This window comes from Cyprinodon tularosa, unplaced genomic scaffold (assembly GCF_016077235.1).
Source record: "Cyprinodon tularosa strain WSP-4 unplaced genomic scaffold, ASM1607723v1 ctg1137, whole genome shotgun sequence".
Lineage (NCBI taxonomy): Eukaryota > Metazoa > Chordata > Actinopteri > Cyprinodontiformes > Cyprinodontidae > Cyprinodon > Cyprinodon tularosa.
The window spans coordinates 3926-23471 of record NW_024037934.1 but is presented as its reverse complement, the minus strand read 5'-3'; the positions used below and the strand labels follow the sequence as shown (position 1 = coordinate 23471).

At 40.6% G+C, this 19546-nt stretch overlaps 1 protein-coding gene across 2 annotated transcripts in view; it reads left to right on the top strand.

Moving 5' to 3' along the window:
- The window catches only part of LOC119795491 (oxidation resistance protein 1-like), a 98330-nt gene extending 81080 nt beyond the window's left edge, over positions 1–17250 (top strand). Inside the window, exons 2-6 of one of the 2 annotated variants that reach the window (XM_038303534.1) lie at positions 2922–3074; positions 4906–5090; positions 8450–9090; positions 12960–13119; positions 16456–17250. In XM_038303534.1, coding sequence (XP_038159462.1) covers positions 2922–3074; positions 4906–5090; positions 8450–9090; positions 12960–13119; positions 16456–16705 — 1389 coding nt within the window. In that variant the 3' untranslated portion in view covers positions 16706–17250. The remainder of the gene's footprint in view (positions 1–2921; positions 3075–4905; positions 5091–8449; positions 9091–12959; positions 13120–16455) is intronic. The other variant, XM_038303526.1, reaches the window with a different exon arrangement.
- Positions 17251–19546: the final 2296 nt, after the last annotated feature.

Genomic DNA, 19546 nt, shown 5'->3' with positions numbered 1-19546 from the left:
AGACAGTTGTTATGGGCTCAGACTCTCTTCTGTGAGCTCGTCACCGCAGCTGTAGCTTCATGGTGAAAATTCTCAGAGGAAAACTCCTACGCGCCGCTCGCTGCCTTTCTTTTTCTCTCTGCCCTTCCCTTTTGCACATCATGCCCTTTCTCAGCTGTGGATTCTCTTCTTCCTGTAGCAGAAACTATATCTGTTCTCTCTGTGCTCGTATCTCCTCCCTCTGTGTTGTAAATCCAAACCTTTTATCTCTCGTGTGGCAAATTCCCATCCCCTCCTTATTTAGCCTGTTTTGTTTTTGCCTCATATTTAGCTCCATCCTTTTTAAACCAACGCCTAATGCTTCCCTGACCTTTCTGAAGAAACATATCCCCAAACCATGATGCCTCCCACCGTTTTCCAGCACAAATATTTATTTTTGCTTTGTTTTTTTTTTGTTTTTTTGCCACACATACATGAAACAAAGTTAAATCAGTGACGGCTTGCATTATCATCCAATGCGATATTTGGCATTGAAAAATCAAAACACAAAAAACTGAACATTAAAAATTTTAAACATTGAACGTTCAATTAAGTCAATCATTGAAAATCCACACACTGAAAATTAAAAACTTTATTATAAATGTTATTATACCATAATTTTTACAGATTATTTCAGTTTCACTGCAGAGATTATTCCATTACGATGTCACTACAAGCTGTCCTCGTTTCGCATCAAGGGGGCGGGGCTAAACTGAAGGCTCCTACAGGGTCCTTACGTCTTTTCTGTACTTAATCATTTACCTGCGGTAAACTAAAGCAGGGCTCCTGTTCAGTTCAAAGTGCTGCTCAACCACAAGTTAGGGTATTCATTTGATCTTTTAGCTTTAAAAATGAAAAATAATCCATTAAGTTTAGTTTCAAATTAAGCTCAGCAACAACCTATATTTCAAGATTAAAACAGGAGCTCACGTTTGCTATAGAGCTAAATCGGTGAAGGACCCTAAAGGTAGTGGCATATGCAAAGAATGTTCATGGGGTGGCCAGGCATGGACCGAGGTCAATGCCTTTACAGGGTTCCCGCAGGTCCTTAAAAAGTCTTAAAAGGCATTGAATTCTTCAAAATAAAACCAAGGCCTTAATTGGTATTAAAATGTCTTAAGTCAGTCTTTCGTAGGTCTTAATTTTTAAAACATCATAAATAGGATTATTTTATTACAATGTATTTTTGTAATCTAAATAAAACATTAAAATTGACAATTTTTTTTTTTTATAAAAAAAAATATATATATAACTGCTCGCCATTATTGGTTCCGTCCCGATAGTGGAACCAATAAAAGCGTTGTTGCTGCCGCGACATTTGGGAGATGCGCCATTAACTTTTTGTCTGGAAAATATGAGCAAGTGTGAATGTGACGAAAATTGTCTCCAGCCAAGAGTTTTCTCCATGGCTAAAACCAGGGAACATACATGATGGACAATGGATTTTGTGCAAGAAGTCATTCAAGCTCAGGACGATGGGAATTAAGGCAGTGGAGTTGCACATGCAAAGCACGAAACACAAAGCGTCAAAATCGAGTTACAGAGAAACAGCCGGTATTTCTCAGTTTTGTTCCACCCTTGTCTCTGCAACGCCTCCACTTATCACCAAATCAAACATACTAAGAAAATGATACAAAGAAAAATATCTGCAAAAAAAACTTACCACTGGTTATGTTGTGGCTTTAAAACTGATTGTTTTGTTCCCTGCTAAAACAAAGTTTGTGAATTCAGTTAAATAATTGTTAAAATATATCTCATTTGTGAGTTCTTAGCTTTCTTCCTGAATGGGAAGCTTTTCAAAATTTGAAACATTAGTGCAGTGGTTTATGTTATAATAAATCTTTGGGTAAAGTTGTCGCAAGCAGGTTTTTCTTGTGTTTCTTGTGAATGTGGTCTTAAATTTTTATTTTAAGTGACATTAAAAAGTCTTAAAATTTTACTTGCCTTATGCTGTAGAAACCCTGCTTTAGTTTAGCCCCGCCCCAAACACAAAAACTACCGATTTAGCTATATGAAAAATCTATAAATGCACAATTGAGTTCTATTTGACCTCAATGTAGTAGTAATGGGTGAAAGCGTTTCCCCTGGAACATGTCTTTGCATGAACGAAGCAAAGGATGCAAACAAATGCAAAACGTCCACATTTCCAATGCAAAGTCATAACAACACGAGCGCAACAAATGCAAAACAAGAACAAGGACGTTGGAAAGGATCAGGGCTGTCTGAGAAAACTAAGAAATCCACAGGCGATGATGGTTATGATTTAGTTTTTCTTGAGCCCAGGGGGTGTTTTCCTCCACGGTGGGGGGGTGGTCATAATCCAGATTGCATCTTTTCAGCTGTTATTTAAGGAATTGGTATTTCATTCAAACTTGTTTTGTTTCAGTCAATAAATAGTAAATCTGTTGATTTTATTGCAGGCAGCCGGATTTAAACACATGTAATGACTCCAAATGAAGCCCAGTGGTCCAACCTTGACTCAAGGGCATGTTGATGTTCTTCTGTCTGAATGTTGTTGTTTTTTTTAGCTCATTCGGCTGAGAGCTTCAGCCTTGCTGGATGCTTATTGTTTTGTATCTTCTCTGCCTTTCTTTAACCAGATTGTCCGTCTGTGCAGAAGAGATCTAATACATTTAGAGACTCAAACGCATTAGTTTGATCAAATGAGAAGCATATTAGTCACACTGTGAATTATCAAATTAACCAAGGCATGCCTTTTATTTTTTCCAGAGCTCATTATGAGTGAACGGTTTGTTGAAGACTATTTAAAGGTTTAGTTGTTTTTTTTCCTCTTGGCATAAAAAGGTTTTGGCTTCTTTATTTGTGCAGCCGATTGCAAAGAAAAAAAAAGGCTGTTTATTTTCTTCCTTTCCAATTTATGCCACTTTTTCTCCTCCTCACAGGAATCCGATGTCCCACCCAGACCAGAAGTGGTTCAGCCCCCGGTGTTCTCAGCTCTGCGTCAGTCCAGAGTGGTCTCATCCACCTCCGAGGAGGAGGAGGCCCTGACGGAGAAGTTCCTCAAGATCAACTGCAAGTACATCACTGATGGCATGGTGAGACAACTGAAGCCGAGAGCATGAATTGCAAAAACAAAAAAGCCGCTGTAACACTTACTCCTAAAATGTGGTCGATGAAAAGGAGGTGTTTGAAAGCGGTTCTGTTGGTGTTAAAGTAAGAGTTGAAGTAAGCTGTAGATATTCAAGCAGTTTGAGCTTATTTTAAAGCTTTAGTACGAAACAGCCAGCAGGTAATAATCAGTGCTACGTTTTTTACTCTGGTTAAAGTCAAATACGATGTCTGACAATATTTTAGAACAGAAAAGACATTCTTTCATCCATAATGGAGCTTTGTGGGCTTGGAATCAGAAAAAGGATCATATTCTGGGTTTGATACTAACTGATCACCATCGCTGGCTCTAATAACATCCTCTGTGGAGCTGAATAGGATCTACTGAGTCAGCTAAACATGAACCAGAAGGTCTAACTCTAAATCATTTCAATTCAGTTCAAAAAGCCTTTATTATGAAACTTTGAAATTATTTTAATACAATCATTGCTTGGAATTCTCTCTTTAATGAGGGAAATTATGTTTAAATTATCAAAAAAACTAAAATCCAGTTTATTAGGTGAAAATAAGGCCGTAACCTCCAAGCATTCATCCTGATAGTTTTTTAATCCTCCTTTTGTAGCCTAAATAGAACCTCAGCAACATGCGCAATGATCTGCAATAAAGAGACGTAGCGCCATCTACAGGCAGCACCACTGAACGACCACACAGCTAGATGGTTGCCATTAATGCAGTTGCTAAATAAGTCGTGACTGAGCCCACTGCTCAGGGCTTTAAGCCGGTCATACACTATACAATTGTTTGCCCTTTTCAGGCAGCTGTTCCGTAGTTGACGTCGTTGTGTAGTGTACAGGGGGTAAGGAGGGGCGATCAGCCTCTCATGTCCACCTCCCGATCAGAAATCATAAGGTTTGGAGAAAATCTAATTCAGAAATTCAGTCGGCCGTCGTAAGGTGGTCATGGGCAAATCGCCCAGTGCCCAACCAAGGATTCTTCTTCTTCTTCTCAGATGAAAACACAGCAGTATGGCTGGGGCTTTCCGTAAAATTGACAGACCGCAGTAGCCACGCTTGCTCAGCCATGTCTTTGTCCAAATACGTTGTTGCCTTTCCGTTTTTTTGAGTTTTTTTATTTTTTTTTGCAGCACTAGTGTCTCATTTTTTTTCTGGACAGTAGGCTGGCAGGAAAGGGGGTATGAGAGAGTGGGAAGGACATGCAGAAAAGGACGACAGGTCAGATTCGAACCCAGGTCGGCCGCATCAAGGACTAAGTCTTCCGTACACGGGTCGTGCACGCTAACCACTGCACCACCTGCAAGCCCTGCCTTTTCTTGTTAGGGCTTCCAGCACAAAATTGCTCAAAGTTCCAAGGCAGTGCGTTTCCTCTTCTGCTGGTTTGGCTTCCGGATAGAGGAGTCCGAGTTGCGCCATCTCACTGCGGAGCTGAGTCCGATGTGGTTTTTAGACGTGCAGTGAAAGCAGGTAGATCGCATCAGTGTGAGACCAAACATCGTGAGCCAAAATAAAAAGTCAGACCGCCTCAGTCTAAGTGCCGTTCTGCTCGTTCTCATTTATTTGTGCTTACATGGATCCGGACACCGAACATCATCTGATTCACTTCAAAGTATCAGATCTCAGCACTGAAAGCTCTGCCAGTCAATAACTCCTCTTTCATTCAGAGCGTTAGTGAGCTCAACTTGATCTTACCTTGTTTCTGTTTCACTTTTTTCCTATTTTTCATCTTTATGCTTATGTACTGTTTTTTTCAATGTCAGTGGCAATATGTGGTGCATTAATCACCTCTTTATCTCTCTGTCAGGGTGCAGTCAGCGGGGTGTTGTTGGTAACTCCTAATAACATCATGTTCGACCCTCACCGCATGGATCCGCTGGTTCAGGCCCATGGATGCGAGGAATACGGCATCATGTGTCCCCTGGAGGAGGTGCAGTCAGCGGCCGTCTGCAAGGAGATCACCGACCCAAGGATCAGAGAGGCAGTCCCTGAGTAAGAACTAAAGGACATTTACAATGTTTAGATGTTTGGTTCTGCTGTAGGCGGAAGCTACCTGTATCAGGACTAAACGCCCTGTCTGTAGGTGAACGTTTTTCCCCCACAAGAGTGACGTCTTCATCCTCCGTGTGACTAAATATAACCTGAAATGCAGCTGCCTCCTAATTGATGTCAGTCTCTTAAGTGTTCAGTTGATCGAGGGCCATCACCATCAGCGCCGTTTAATTCTTTCTGCACACATACCTTCAAAAACAAGCAGCGGTTACACCAAAGTTAATGAAGTCTACTTCTGCCCTCCTACATTGTGATGGCTTATCTTATTATGTGGGAGAAAGCAGACGATACCAAGTCTGATCAACTTGAACCATTGCCTTCCACAGGTCGTTTTGTCTTTGTCACTAATGCTATAGATTGTTTTAGAGCGTCGGAAGACAGACGTACTTTGCAGGTGACACATTTCCCACTGTCTGATGAGTCTCTAGTAGCCCGCTTCCTTTGGGGCGGAGCTGCGTTTAGCTTGTCGCGTGTAGCTAATTGTAGGTCTCTGTGATATATCCAGCTGATTCCTCAGCATCTGTTTCTCCTTTTCTTTCATTGTGTCTTGGACTGAGCCCAGCGCTGGGCAATAGGCTGCAGCGGACGGGAACTCTGTGAATCATCCTCCCTGTTTCGGAGGGTGTGACATTTAATTCTTCAAATGCAACAAATTACGTTTAGAGAGTTAGTACATTCACATATCACAATTAATTAATGTTTCAATTAAGAAAAAAAATAAATTTTTGCTTGTTTAAAACATTTCAGTGGCTAAAAAATAAAAATATTATAATAAATTCAATGCTTAGATATTCCTCTTGCTTCGAAAGTTCAGAGCCTGGATCTGTAGCTGGATTGCCTTTGCAGGAGGTTGGTTGTGTCGTTTCAAATGCTACTGGTCAGTCAGTCTCTCACCTCTAAATTACTACAAAAACTCAGAGAAATTTTGCTGAAAATATAGAGCAATATACTTCTTCACATGTCGCGGTGATCTGTCTTTGTGAGCGCTTTGCACAGGAAATGGTGCAGTGTGAACCACCTTGGACGCTAGTTCATCCATGTGCAATATTGATATCATTGCTAATGTTGTGACATAACTCAAAGGTTTATCTTCAGCGGTATATGAAGGACTAATCCTGCAATAATTAAAAATACATACAGAAATAAATGAAGGACTTAGGTGGCGTCATCGGCAACGGTTAATGAGAACGAGCGTGCGTGCTTGGATTTTGCCTCCAGGCAAAGGTGCAGCGATGGCTAACTTGTCATAGCTAATTAACTCAGACAAGTTGCTGATTTGTCAGAAGACAACTCAGTTTCTAATGATTATGTTCTTATTATCGTCTTGACTGCTTAACAGAGAGAATAATATTGTTAGAAAGAACCACTGAAGCAGATCTTGACCCAGAGGTGTTGCAAAGTTTGGATGTGGTAGCTCGCCGCTTGTACACTGCCGTGGTGAAGTTAGTTTTACTTTGGACTAGAGACTGACACGGGAGTGGATTTTCACTCCTGTCCCATCCCACTCCCACAGAAAAAAATTGTGTCCTGTCCCGATCTCTGGCCAGAGTAGAAATATAAATCCTGTCCCGTCCCACTCCTGGTGAAATTACTCCCACTCCCATCCCGCTCCCATTCAGAATGACTCCCGCTCCTGCACCACTCCCATTTTCGAAGAAAACATTGGAAAACATTGAGCAAGACTACCATATTTACACATAAATATTTAAAAATATTTAATTCCATTAAATTATTGAAAGAGATTTAAAAATGCAATTGTCTGCAAGAGTAACTCCTTTTTTATTTTTTAACATTATCAGCTGCAGTCAGACGACCCAAAAAAAAAGGGCAGTCGAAAATTCTTTGGGTAAAGAAACTTAGAAAAGTTAGAGGCAGAAAAAAATCATTGTTTCGGAAATAGAAGGATGTTAGAATAAAATAGAAATAAATATTTATGGTGAAGTAAAAATGTTGGTGTGAATAAATATTAACCCTGCAATAAATACACAAAAACACAATAAAGACTTCAAGAAAATGTATAACAGAAAATAAGTGGGTTAAAAGTAAGTCTGCGTAAATGCAAGAAGAAAAGTAAAAATTAAAGTGGAAGTTAAAATATATATTTTTAGTTGAATAATTGATCAATTGTTGAAGAAATATTTTATTTTTAATAATTTGTCAGATTTAATGGCACAAAAATGTATATTATTTGCTACTTTTTTAAAGCAATTATACTTCATTTATTTCTGTATGTATTTTTAATTATGGCAGAATTGGTCCTCCATAGTAGCCTGGGTGCCATTCCGAACTTAGTCCCGCCCACAAAGTTTGAGTTCGGGGAAGTTCGGTCTGGCTCTGCTCCATAGTAGCGCGAGTATTATCGCCCACTGTCAGGCGATCCAATCAAATTGTCAGGGCGGGCTTTATAGGATGATGGACAGATGACAAACAGTAACGTAATCGACCACGTGACCAAAGCGCGCTTCGAAACACGCCCCATAATCACAGCTCTATGGAGCAGCATCAGACTCATATTCTGACTAGAATTGAGTCGGACTACGTCAGGCTACCTCCATAGAGGTAATCCACCAAGAACCCAGAACATCCCCATCTACATGAACTTTGCCTCTAAGAAGTCTTGCAGTATTTAGCTCTAATAGCTTTCCATCTACTTGCCCAGCTTCCCCACAGCATAATACTGCCCCTACCATATCCTGCAGTGGACATGAATGTGTTGTTGGTTCATTTTGCTTCCGCTTCACAATTACCCACCAATGTCCGTTGGTCCAAACCTATTTTTCTAAACTTTGTTGGTCTAATGTGACAAAATAAGGGAATACAGTATATATATTTGTGCGCAGCATAAAAACATATCACAATAATGCTAATACTAGTCATTATTTTAGAAGTAATGTTACAATCAGATTTAATCTGGCTGATCTTAAATAAACTTATCTTAAATGAAGTTAAATAAATTTGGTTAAACATATTAATTTTGTGCTTTGCTGCTGGAATAGAGATTCTGTCACTTTAGTTTAAAGCCAAAGGTCCCTGCATTACTATTATGGGATGCATTCATTCATTTAGGAGGCCATTGCTTGTTGCCCATGCTGTTTTGCGTTGCACTCCTCAGAGGCATTGTGCATCCACTAAACGTCGCCCTGATTGTGTCACAGCAAATAACACGTCTTATTCATGCAGAGTTGTTTGCAGCCTCTTTTCTGGTTCTCATTCAGATTGTCTTCACTGTGATTCATTAATAAAGAAGAAGATTTGAAGGCTTCTTCTAACTGTCTCAATTTTTTGTTTGTTTTTTGAAGTGACCTGGAGCCTCTGCCAGCTGAAAGGCACCCATCCCAGCAGAAAGAGCCGGAGCCCCGCCTGAAAGAGCCGGGGCCCAATGAAGGCAGCAGTGGAGCCCCACGCAGCACAGACGGCTCCTTCTCTGAGGACGTCTTCACCGAGACAGAGCTGTCCCCCATTCGGGAAGAGGAGCAGGCTTCCAACGAGGACCTCCGTCAGGAAAAATCGTCCGGCGCTTCAACAGAGTCTGTGCAAACGATCACCCAGGTGGAGGCGGCCAGCACTCAGGCACCAAGCAGCACTCGCAACTCAGTCAGCCAGCCTGAGGAGCCCGACGTTCCTAAATCAGAGGACAATCCCCCAGACACTGCCACAGTAAACAATAGCCAGTCCCCCATGGGATCCAAGCAGCACAGTGTAGAGAAGCAACCAAGCACACCCACTACCACCAGCAACACTAGCCAGAGCCAGGGTCCCAGCAGCAGCGCCTCCCGCCCAGGGTCCCAAAGCTCACCCACCACTTCTGTCTCAGCCAGTCAGCAGGGGGAAGCCAACCAGGAGACCGACGTCTCCAAAACGGACACTATGCAACAAGGCACAGAGGAGAAGGAAAGTGCAGAGCCCACGCAAAAGGTCGACACGCAGCTCTCTGCTGAGGGTAAACATTATTTTATCAGTCATTTCATTTTTAGCTGGAGGTGCAGGAAAAGGACATCTCAGCTCATCAGTGCGTCCTCCTTTAGCTGCACCTCGACATCCATTCTCATCTGAAGACAATCAAAGGGAATTTCTCCCCTTTCTGGTTGCAGCAGCTCTCTGATAACCTTTCTGTTTCCACTCTGCCTCGGCGCGGGTAATCAGAGCATAAATACGAAGGGCAAAGGCGTGCTTTCTCTGTTGCCGTAATCTTTGCGAAGCTTCGCTGGCCTGGCGGGGGTTTTGTGCCGTTTCTTTGATCTCCAGCCGCGGTGGCCTGGGCCGCTCATCTGGCCGATACGCTAAAGCCCATCAAACGCCAGAGTAGCACAAACATACACGGCCCCCAGAGGGGAACCTCTGATAAAATAAATCCTACATCAAAAACGGCATCCGAGGCAGCATTCAGCCAGCTTTTATTTACATTTCCCATCTTTTTCTGGGCATTTATACAAATGGTAAATCCCAAAGTACTGAAGAGAATTATTTGATTTAGTTTATTCACTTCCACCTTTTATGGTTACAGCTTTCATTTACTTAAAACAAATAATATTAAAAGAACAATCAATCCAAAATGCAATGCTACTTAAATCAAACCTACCCGACAACAAGAAGTGAGCTAAAAGATCTCAAAACATATAAGCTAATTTCATAGCAAAATTAAAAATTAAAAATATAAACTTATTGATTTCCCAAACATACATTTTTTTTTGGTTTTTAATAAGCTGTAAAACAAATCCAAAACCAGGAGCTTATTAATTCAGTTAAAAGCTGCAGTGTTTATTTTCTCCTCCCCGCTCTCGCCTGTAGCACTTCTCTGCATACTTAAAGGAAAGCCAGAGAAATAATAGAGGATGGATATGTAGCTCTATAGAACTTCAGAGAAGTATTAGATATACAGTGCAATAAACGGTAAGTACATTAGGCTGTTTTTGCAGTTAAGGCTAACCCAATTTGCAGCTGCTATATAATCTCAGTCTGACACCTTCAATGCACCTGAAACCCGCTGCGGTTATAGATGTAACTGTGATTCTGGAAAGAATTTCTCTCTCCTCGCCACAGAGACCTATTGATGTCTTGGGACTGCTGAGCCGCCCACTACTCTGTGCACAAAGCTCAGACATGATGCAGCACTTTTAGTTTTACTCCAGCCTGTATTACTCTGCTATTAGATTACAAGCATACTCTTGCATACCCTTTGATGCTGCGTTCACACCGGACGCAGCAGAAGCAGCGAGTTTACATGCAAAGTCAATGGTTGATGCGCATCAAGGCGCAGCAAAAGGTCCCGCAGCGCGTTTTGAGCAGCAGGCGCAGCGCATCTGAGCGCCGCATCAACCAATCAGAGACGCTGATCTGGGAGCTGGCAGGGAGACAAACACATTGCTGATGACACAGAGCACTATGATCACTCCTCTGAAACAGTTTATTAACGCCTAAATTAACTTAAAATGCGGAAACCTGCCGACAAAGCGTGTTCGCTTTTATTATCTTGGTGCCTGCAGTTTGGATTATGTACGTGGTACAAGCAGCAAAAAGGAAGCAGCAGACGCGATTTTGCTGCTCCTGCTGCGTCCGGTGTGAAGGTAGCATTATACCCTAAACCAGAGGTCACGGATTAGCGGACCACAGTCCGGATCCGGACCCACCTGCTGGCTAATCTGGACCCAACCTGATTTAAAACATTTATAAATTACCGTATATTGTCCGACGACAGTGTCTAATTTCTCTTGCCCCGCTTCTCCTGTTAATATGGTAAAGCCCTACAGAGTGTCTGGAACCAGGCTGCATGATACACATTAGCCAATGAGCTGCTGTCAGTCTGGGTTGCTGCTGCTGCTACTTTTAGACACAGCAGGCAAACCTGTGGCAAGCTGGGCGATGGGAAAGAAGGAGAAGATGAAGAGAAAAAGAGAGCAGAGAAAGTGTGGACTGCTGGAAGAACTGGCGTGCTCAATGATCCTGCATATTTAGAGTATGTTATGCTCAACCTGCTGCTGTGAAGCAGGATTCTCCAGCATGAACAGAATCAAAAATAAATATGGATCCAGGCTCAAAATGAGCTCCTTGATATGTGCTTTAGAATGGCTTTGACTCCATTGAAATCCCAGGTTTAAAGCCTTGCAGGGCAGCATAAAGCCCACTGCTTTCACTGAGAAAGAGAAAAAAAAATAAACAGTTAGTTCAGGTGTTTAATAAAATATGTGAATCGGGAAATTGTCTATATACCAAACTGAATGATAGTTGTTCTCTACTCTAAAAAACGCTTTAGATTTTAAAATGGAAAAATGTTATATGTTTTTAAGTATTTTTTTTATTTATAAATTCAATGTTTAAAATGGATGCGTAAAAACCTGCTTTTATTTCAGTGTTAAATTTCAAATTTTAAAGTAACTGATTACAATTTAAAATGTCTCCAGACCTTTACTGGTTGATGATTTCTTTTCTTTATTTGGACCCCGCTGATTTTTAATTGGTTACCTCTGCTCTAAACTCCATGTCTACTCCATCTATGCCACCTGTTTGGTCAATGCCATCTAATAGATTGATGCAAACGGAAGAGAGGAAATAGAAAAGCTTTTCAAAAGTCAGCTTGTCTCACTGTATTTTATTTGAGACGGGTTCGGCTCATAGCGGTCTTCTCTTCTTCTGGAGAATTTAAGCCACATCTTAAGTCATCATCAAGTATCATTCTCTTACCTTTCTAAATAAAACTTCTGGTTACATATTTCCTCACCAGCCTGCTATGTACTAACCCTAACTCCACAGGAGGAATACCTAAACCATCATCAGACGCTCTCACCATAATTTTTCATCTTAACTAGCTACATGCTAAAACAGTAGAGAAGAATTAAAGCTGTACATTTGATCACCTGCAAGAAATGACAAGTTATGATTTGTAAACTGAGTTTTTTTAAAGGTAACATGTGGGGATGGGGCTTTTACATTCATCAGATAAGCGCTATGACACAGGCGGTCTCCAGGCGGCAGCCATACACTCTTATTATTGTTTCATTTGAGGTTTTCAGAGTGAAACGAAAAAATGTAAACCATGCATTCTTCTTTTTCCTTTTCATGATTATTCCCTCCGTTTGTGTCGGTTTATTAAACATTAACCAAATAAAATGAACAGTAAGAACATTTAAAAAGGGTTTAAACATTTATTGTAGGTACATTGTTACGAATTTACTTAATATTATTCATTCATTTGGCTCAAAAAGAGGAAAAAAAAGCGATCCACCTTCTGTTAATTATCGGTTAAAAAAAGTATTTTCTAAGCTGGCTAACTGCACATAACATCTGCAATCATTTCAGCGGTCTGCCTGTCGACTCTGATGGAACAATCGATTTTAATCATGGCCAAAATGTGTCCTCATCCCAATATTCTGCTTATTATTATTATTTTTTTTCACCTGTAAAACTCAGCTGCAGAGAACTACGTCGATTTTTATTACAAAGGTACTTGCTATGCTATTTCTATGGGTGAACGTGAGTTGAAATTCCTCCTGTGATTACACCTCTACTAGTGTCCACTTAAATAGTAGTGTTATCATAATGTAGGGATCGTGACTCAAAATACTTTTTTCAAATTTGCAACATCAAGTTAAAAGCTCTAAAATATGCTTTATGTCTTTCAAATAAAGAGACTTAAACTGTTAACCATTCATTAGCAGCTTATAGGCTTATTTTGATCCACAAGAAATGTGAAGTTTTGTTTGGGAGAGGTAGAAATCAAAGCCTTTTTATAGAAAAAAAAAAATCAATCATCAGGATCAGGTATTTAGCCCTTGGTTTTTACGTTTCTTTGAGCACATGCCTGTTTGTTTCCAGGTTCTGGTGAGAAGAGGAAGCACCGCTCTCACAAGTTCCTGTGTTTACGGGTGGGCAAGCCGATGAAGAAGACGTTTGTCTCCAACGCCAGCGCCTCCATGCAGCAGTACGCCCAGCAGGGCAAGAAAAACGAGTACTGGTTCGCTGTTCCACAGGAGAGGTCAGTATTACGACACCTCCCAACAATCCTGGTCTGTATCCACAGCAATGAAACGCTTTGTTATGAATGAATCCCTTAACCTCTGTTACCCAGTGCCTCCTCTCATCCACAGCAACATCATTTATTTTTCATTTCCTCTAGAGAGAAATAAACTCATACTTTATTTTCTTCACCCAGGCTGCAGGAAAAGCCAAACCTTTTTAACTTTAGGCTAATAAATTCTGCCATCAGAAGTGATGATAAACTATGTAGGATTTAAGCTGAAGGCTTTATGTTGGAGTTTCTCCAACAAGCCAGAAACTGTTGATGCTCTGCTGCCTTGTAAGCATTACTCACAATTACATTTGGAGCGTTTAGCACGAGGGGGACGCATTATAAGTGTCTGTCTGGATCCTCATAATGTGAAGAATTGTTCCCCTTTGCACTAATAGCTTAATTTGATAAGTTACTTTCATTTACAAATCCTTTCATTTAGGCCTGATTTGAAGCTAATGTAATCCAGCACTCGCTGATTTAGTGTTGAGGTTAGTTGACTTAGCTGCAGACGGTCTCCCATAGGGCTTTTCATTGCTTAGTTACTTCTTCTGCAGGGATGCATTTATGAAAGGTAGAAAAGTCAATGCAATTCCTCCTACCAATCAGCTCAGTGTGGCATCAACATAAATATAGGTTCGTGTTCAGCCTACTGCCTCTGTGTCGTGGCATATTATAGCCCATTGAAACAGGAAGCTGTGAGCTTTTAAGGACGATCTAATTGTATGAATTTAAAACAAATATTTGATCAAATTAGTGTTATGAAATCTGTTCTGGGAATCAATATCAGTGTTACTAGGCAAAAAATAGGAACTCTTGTCTCAAAAATTATTTTCTACATCTATTGCAGGATTATTATACAATTAAAGATCCAATGACAGATGAAATTATGTTGTGTTTTTTTTGTCAGAGCTGCACAACATACAGAGGATTTTCCGGTGACGATTCTCAGTCATCCAGGTCATAGTCATTCCAAAGAAAAAACAGGAATCCTGTTGGACTTTGTTTCCAAGTTTTAAGACGTTTCGCTTTCCATCCAGGAAGGTTTTTCAATTCAAAATGTCAGGAATGGCTTTGAGTTCCAGGTTTTATACAGTAGCCCACAAAAACCTTGTTGTTTTTTAGTAAACATGCAAATTGAAACGAACAGAGGGGTCCACCCCTTTGGAATGGGGTTTGTTCTGCTTCTCTTGTTAGCCTGCAATGCCCCATACCTACAAAACATGTAATAATGTGAATTTTCAAATGTATGCAGATGACGCTGTAATTTATACTCATTCAAGGAGTGTTAAAGAGGCAGCTTCTATTCTGACCTCAGCCATGGAGCAAGCAAATGACTGGCTTTTTAAATCATGTTTGCTTCTCAATTTAAAAAAAAAAACGGTCTGTTTGATTTTCTCAAAGCAATCAAAAGAAATAAAAAGCTCCGGAGTATTCTTGAGAGGAGAAGAATTACAACTTGTCACAGAATTCAAGTATCTTGGCGTGATACTTGATTCCACTTTGTCCTTTAAAAACCATATAAAAAAAACTTGCCAATACTGTCAAATTTAACCTTAAACATTTTAAACAAATCAGGTCTTTTTTAACACTTGGTGCTGCTAGAATTGTTCTCCACTCAATGATTTTATCTCACATTGAATACTGCATCACAAGTCTCTCACCACAGTTACCAATTTAAAATTAGCTAAACGAAAAGTGATGCAGAGATTGTGTCAATGGAAAAATAAGACTGCAGTTGATGAAGTCGTTGCATTTCAGTGTTATTGTGAAAATGGCGTGCATCTGTACAACAGTGCTCATCTATCTGCCTCGCATCCTCTACTGGAATCTGCAGGTAATGCTTGTTCACTGCTCTTTCTGTTTTGGCCCTCAGGTTGCTTAGCTAACCGTGTTGCTCTTGCGTGTAATAAAGCAAAAGTTTTTCAGATTTAAAGCTAACGTTAAGATGTGGGGCTCAGATCCCCACCCACTCCTTCTCCCTCACCTGGTGGTTCAGTTTCCGATTCATGCACGACGGAGTTTGTTTTGGGACGCGGTCATAAATCTTTCAGATTGCCTCGACATCCTTCACAGTATTGTTTATTCAGATGCTGCTAGTCTCTCCGTGGCTTGACCTAGATGGGAGGCGACCCGCAAGATGTGTCATGTCATTAGTGAGTGAGGAGAGAGTGTGCTGAAAGGCCCACGCTCAGCTAGTTCCTCACTCTTCTGCAGCTCTTCATCCTTTGCTTTATCGCGCTTTTCTGTTTGCTTAGAATGTTTGGAGTTTATTAGATTGTTAGACTTTAGAAGTTGCACATTAAGGATCTTCTAGAGGAGGAAGGATGCTTCAAAAATCTGATTTCAGTGTCCTGATAGTTGAGTCAAAACACTGTCGCTCCTCTTTGGCCTCGTAATGTAACCAAGCAACAAATCTTGGTTAAATGACAACTTTTACATGATAAGAAAATCTGACTGGAGAGTTAGGCCTCTCTCATCTTAAATAAAGATGTTTTTATCAAGTGCTTTTATATAATTAGATTACAAATGTATGGAAACAACAGGTTTTATTCTGTTTTTTTTTTTTGTTAAATAAAAACAAAGCCAATATGCTGGGATTTTTAAAGGACACTCTGGCTGCTTTGATTGACTAATGCTACATTCAGACCGCAAGCGCTGGAAGAAGCAAAAAAGCTTCTGCTGCTTTATTTTTGATGCTTGTCCACGTTAAGGTCAGACGTCCAGTAAAGTGTTTCCAGATGCATCTGCTGCTCCTGTGTTCAATGGCAGAGGTTTTATTTTGCCGCATATTAACACTCAGACATGGTGGTGGCAGGATGATGATAAGGGCAGTGTTTGACTTGAACTCATTGTATACAAAAGTCAACTAGAGACAAATGAATGACGGTTTGTCTTCTCCCTAAACCAGGGGGAACCAATTAAAAACCAGCGGGGTCCGAATAAAGAAAATCATCAAACAGTAAAGATCCGGAGACATTTTTAATTATAATGTTACTTTAAACAGAATTTAACACTGAACTATAAATGTTTTTCCATTTTAAAATCTAAATTGAACAACATCTTTCAGTTTCATATATAGAACCGCGGTCCACTAATCCGTGACCTCTGCCCTAAACTTTGACCTTTTGCTCCAAATTTGTTCATTTAATATTAACAATGATGCATTTTTTGGTTGATTTTTCTATTCATAATCTTATCATCTGGTTGGTTTCATATTTATACTTTTTATTCAATCAAGATCTTCTGAAAAAGACTCAGTTTTTAAAGCAAGTTTCTGTTCATCTTGTGCTTCTTCTCCAGATCAGAGCACCTGTATGTATTCTTCATGCAGTGGAGTCCAGACATGTACGGAGAGGGCATCAGGGGGATGGGCCAAGAACCCGGGTTCATGGTGGTCAAAAAGCACGTTGCATCAGAAACGCCCGTCGATGAGCCCATCACTGACCTTAATGTGAAGGAATGGGAGGTAAGGTCACAGCAGGGGGGTTTCCTCACCTGGAGAGAAGTTGCATCTTTGGTGTTGTATCAAATCATCACAGATATGGATTAACTTTTCAGTTCTTTACTAGTTTAATCCATACCCTGTGAAACACAAGCCTTATATTTTATATTCCTTTTGTATGCTAAGGTCAGTGTTAAATAATTGATTTGCTGTCATTACACGGTGCTAACTGTCAATGTATTGTGTTTTAACACCATCTGAATTTCGTAGCCTGTTTTGTATCCTACTTCTGTATTTTTGCACCGTTTTTGTTCCACTGTATAATTTCTTTTTAGTTGTAGTAAATCTATGTCAACTTTCTATCACATTGCAACTTATGTTAGATGTCTCACACTTGCTTTGCTTGGAAATGCGCTTCTCTGAACTTCCAACCAAAGTGTTTTGCATGTTTGTGTAATTTGTTTTCTTTAACTCCTCTGAGTCACTGTATGGTATTTCCATCACATGTCCTGTGATTGTCTCGCGTGTCGGTCAGTGTTTGTCTAGTTCAGTCGCTGAATGGAAATTATCCAACACCACTGTGAGTTACTTTGAAATACTCTCTTGAAGTAAAAGTGACACTGATATGTGTTCTTCCTGCTTTCGATATAGAGACAGTATGAGAAACTAGAAAATTTCTAAAGAAATTTTGAGGGGGGCCACCTACTGCCCGTCTGGGTAACTGGGCCAATACGGCCCTGGCAAGTGACATTGGGGCTCCCCAGACCAACTGCTTACGCCTTTGAGGGCTGCTGAGGGAAGGAAAGAGGGCTAGGTCATGGGCAAAGAGAGCTGTGTGCCACTTGTGCTGAAATCTGGGAAATAGACGTGCACAGCATATGATGCACAAGGGTAATATGGGTTGTCCATATTGAACCGCAGTGGGTAAAGCGCAGTTGGCGGGCTCTGCCCGCCTGCTAGGAGCCCTTGCAGCGATGAAAAAAATCACCAATGGCGGGCTCCGCCCGCCTGCTAAGAGCCATTGCAGTGATGAAATCACCATTGGCGGGCTTCGCCCGCCTTCTAAGAGCCATTGCAGTGATGAAATCACCAATGGCGGGCTCCGCCCGCATGCTCAGAGCCATTGCAGTGATGAAATTACAAATGGCTATGAGCAATATGCCAGAATGTATGAGTGTGTATAAGGAAGAGGCTTTTATTCTGTAGAGTCCCTGTAGTGTTATTTTGAAAGTCTATCATGGATGTGCATCAAAAGATGGGTCATGCCCAGCAGTGATATAGAATCCATTTCCAAATGTTAAATCACTGGTTTTCCATGTTATTAGGTGAATAGCTGCTGTATTACAGAGTAAATGGGAGACTTTTATTGTGAAATTTGCTCTGGGGTGTGTTTTGAAAAGGTCACTAGAGTCTAATAAAAACAACCTGGAAGAGTTTGGGTCATAATGTTGAGCCATTTGCATCAATTATTGCATTAGTATAATCTAGAGGCTTTTATTTTGTAGGGTCCCTGGAGTCTTATTTTGAAAGTCCAACAGAGTTGTGTTTAGAGAAAATGTTCAGACCCAGCAATGATAGTTGATGACTTTCCAATCGTTAAATCACTCTTTTTTCCATGTTATTAGGGCAGTAGATGAAGCGGAAATGGGAGGCTTTTATTTTGAAATTTGCCTTAGGGTGTGTTTTAAACAGTCTCCTAGAGTCTATTCTCTAAAATGGGGTTGAGTTTGGGTCATAATGTTGAGCCATATAGGGCAATAAATATATGTAAAAAATATAGAGGCTTTTATTTTGTAGGGTCCCTGGAGTCTTATTTTGAAAGTCTATCAGTGTTGAGTGGCAAGGGAAGTGTCATGGACAGCAGTCATATAGTATCCATTTCCCAATGTTAAATCAGTGCTTTCACCCTCCATTAGATTAATATGTGCTGTTTAAAACAGCAGAGGTAAAATCTGTTTGAAGCACGGTTACCTTGACAACGCTTAACGAGCCTGTCAGTGACAGAGAGAAAAGCGCAGCACTATCGTTCCTTAGCTCTCAGGCTTTTTTGAATGGGAGGAACAGCTCCGAACAAACGACTGCTGAGCAAAAACCGTATGAGTTATTCAAAAAATTTCTTCACCGTGAGCATCAGCAATCCTTCGACTCCAACTATGCCAACTTTGGTGTATGTGTGTCATTCAGAAAAATATTTATGACGAGTTGAAAACACATAGTGTCATTCGTTTTTCTCCCCTCTTCTGCTCCAAAACCAATGAAAAACGGCTCTGATTTTCATCGACTTTAGGTCGGTCTGGAGGGTTTTTAAGGAAAAGTATTAATCCTACCGTAATTCTGAAGACATTGTGTGAGTCCAGAGGTTTCAGCCTACAAACTGACCAAAAATGGTGACTGTAGCTCCAAATATGTGGCCGTGAGGCAAGAACAAAATGTTTTATCTTAAAAAAACGACAGCCTCCTTCAGCAGCTGCAGCAGGCTGCTGCAGAAGCTAACTGTCAGCTAGCTTCCAGGTGCTTACCCTCCAAACAAACGACTGCTGAGCAAAAACCGTAAAAGGTATTTGAAAAATTCTTTCAGTGAAAGAAACATCTATCCTTTGTCTCAGACTGGGGTAACTTTCATGTCTGTAGGTCTTTCACAACCCAAAACGAAGCACAAACAAAATGGCTGATCCCACCTGCTCCTCCCTTTGTTTTAACTGCAGCACCACACTCTCACTCACCTTTAAGCTGCTAAAGCACCCCTCCGAACAAACGACTGCTGAGTAAAAACCGTAAAAGGTATCTGAAAAATTATTTTTATCTAAGCGACAGCTATATCTTGTCTTCAATTGGAGTAACTTTCATGGCTGTAGGTCATCTACAACCTGAATGGGAAGAGAAAGAAAAAGAAAAAACGTTTCATCACACCTGAGCTTCTAATTGAGCTAGCTGCAGCAGGTCCCTCTC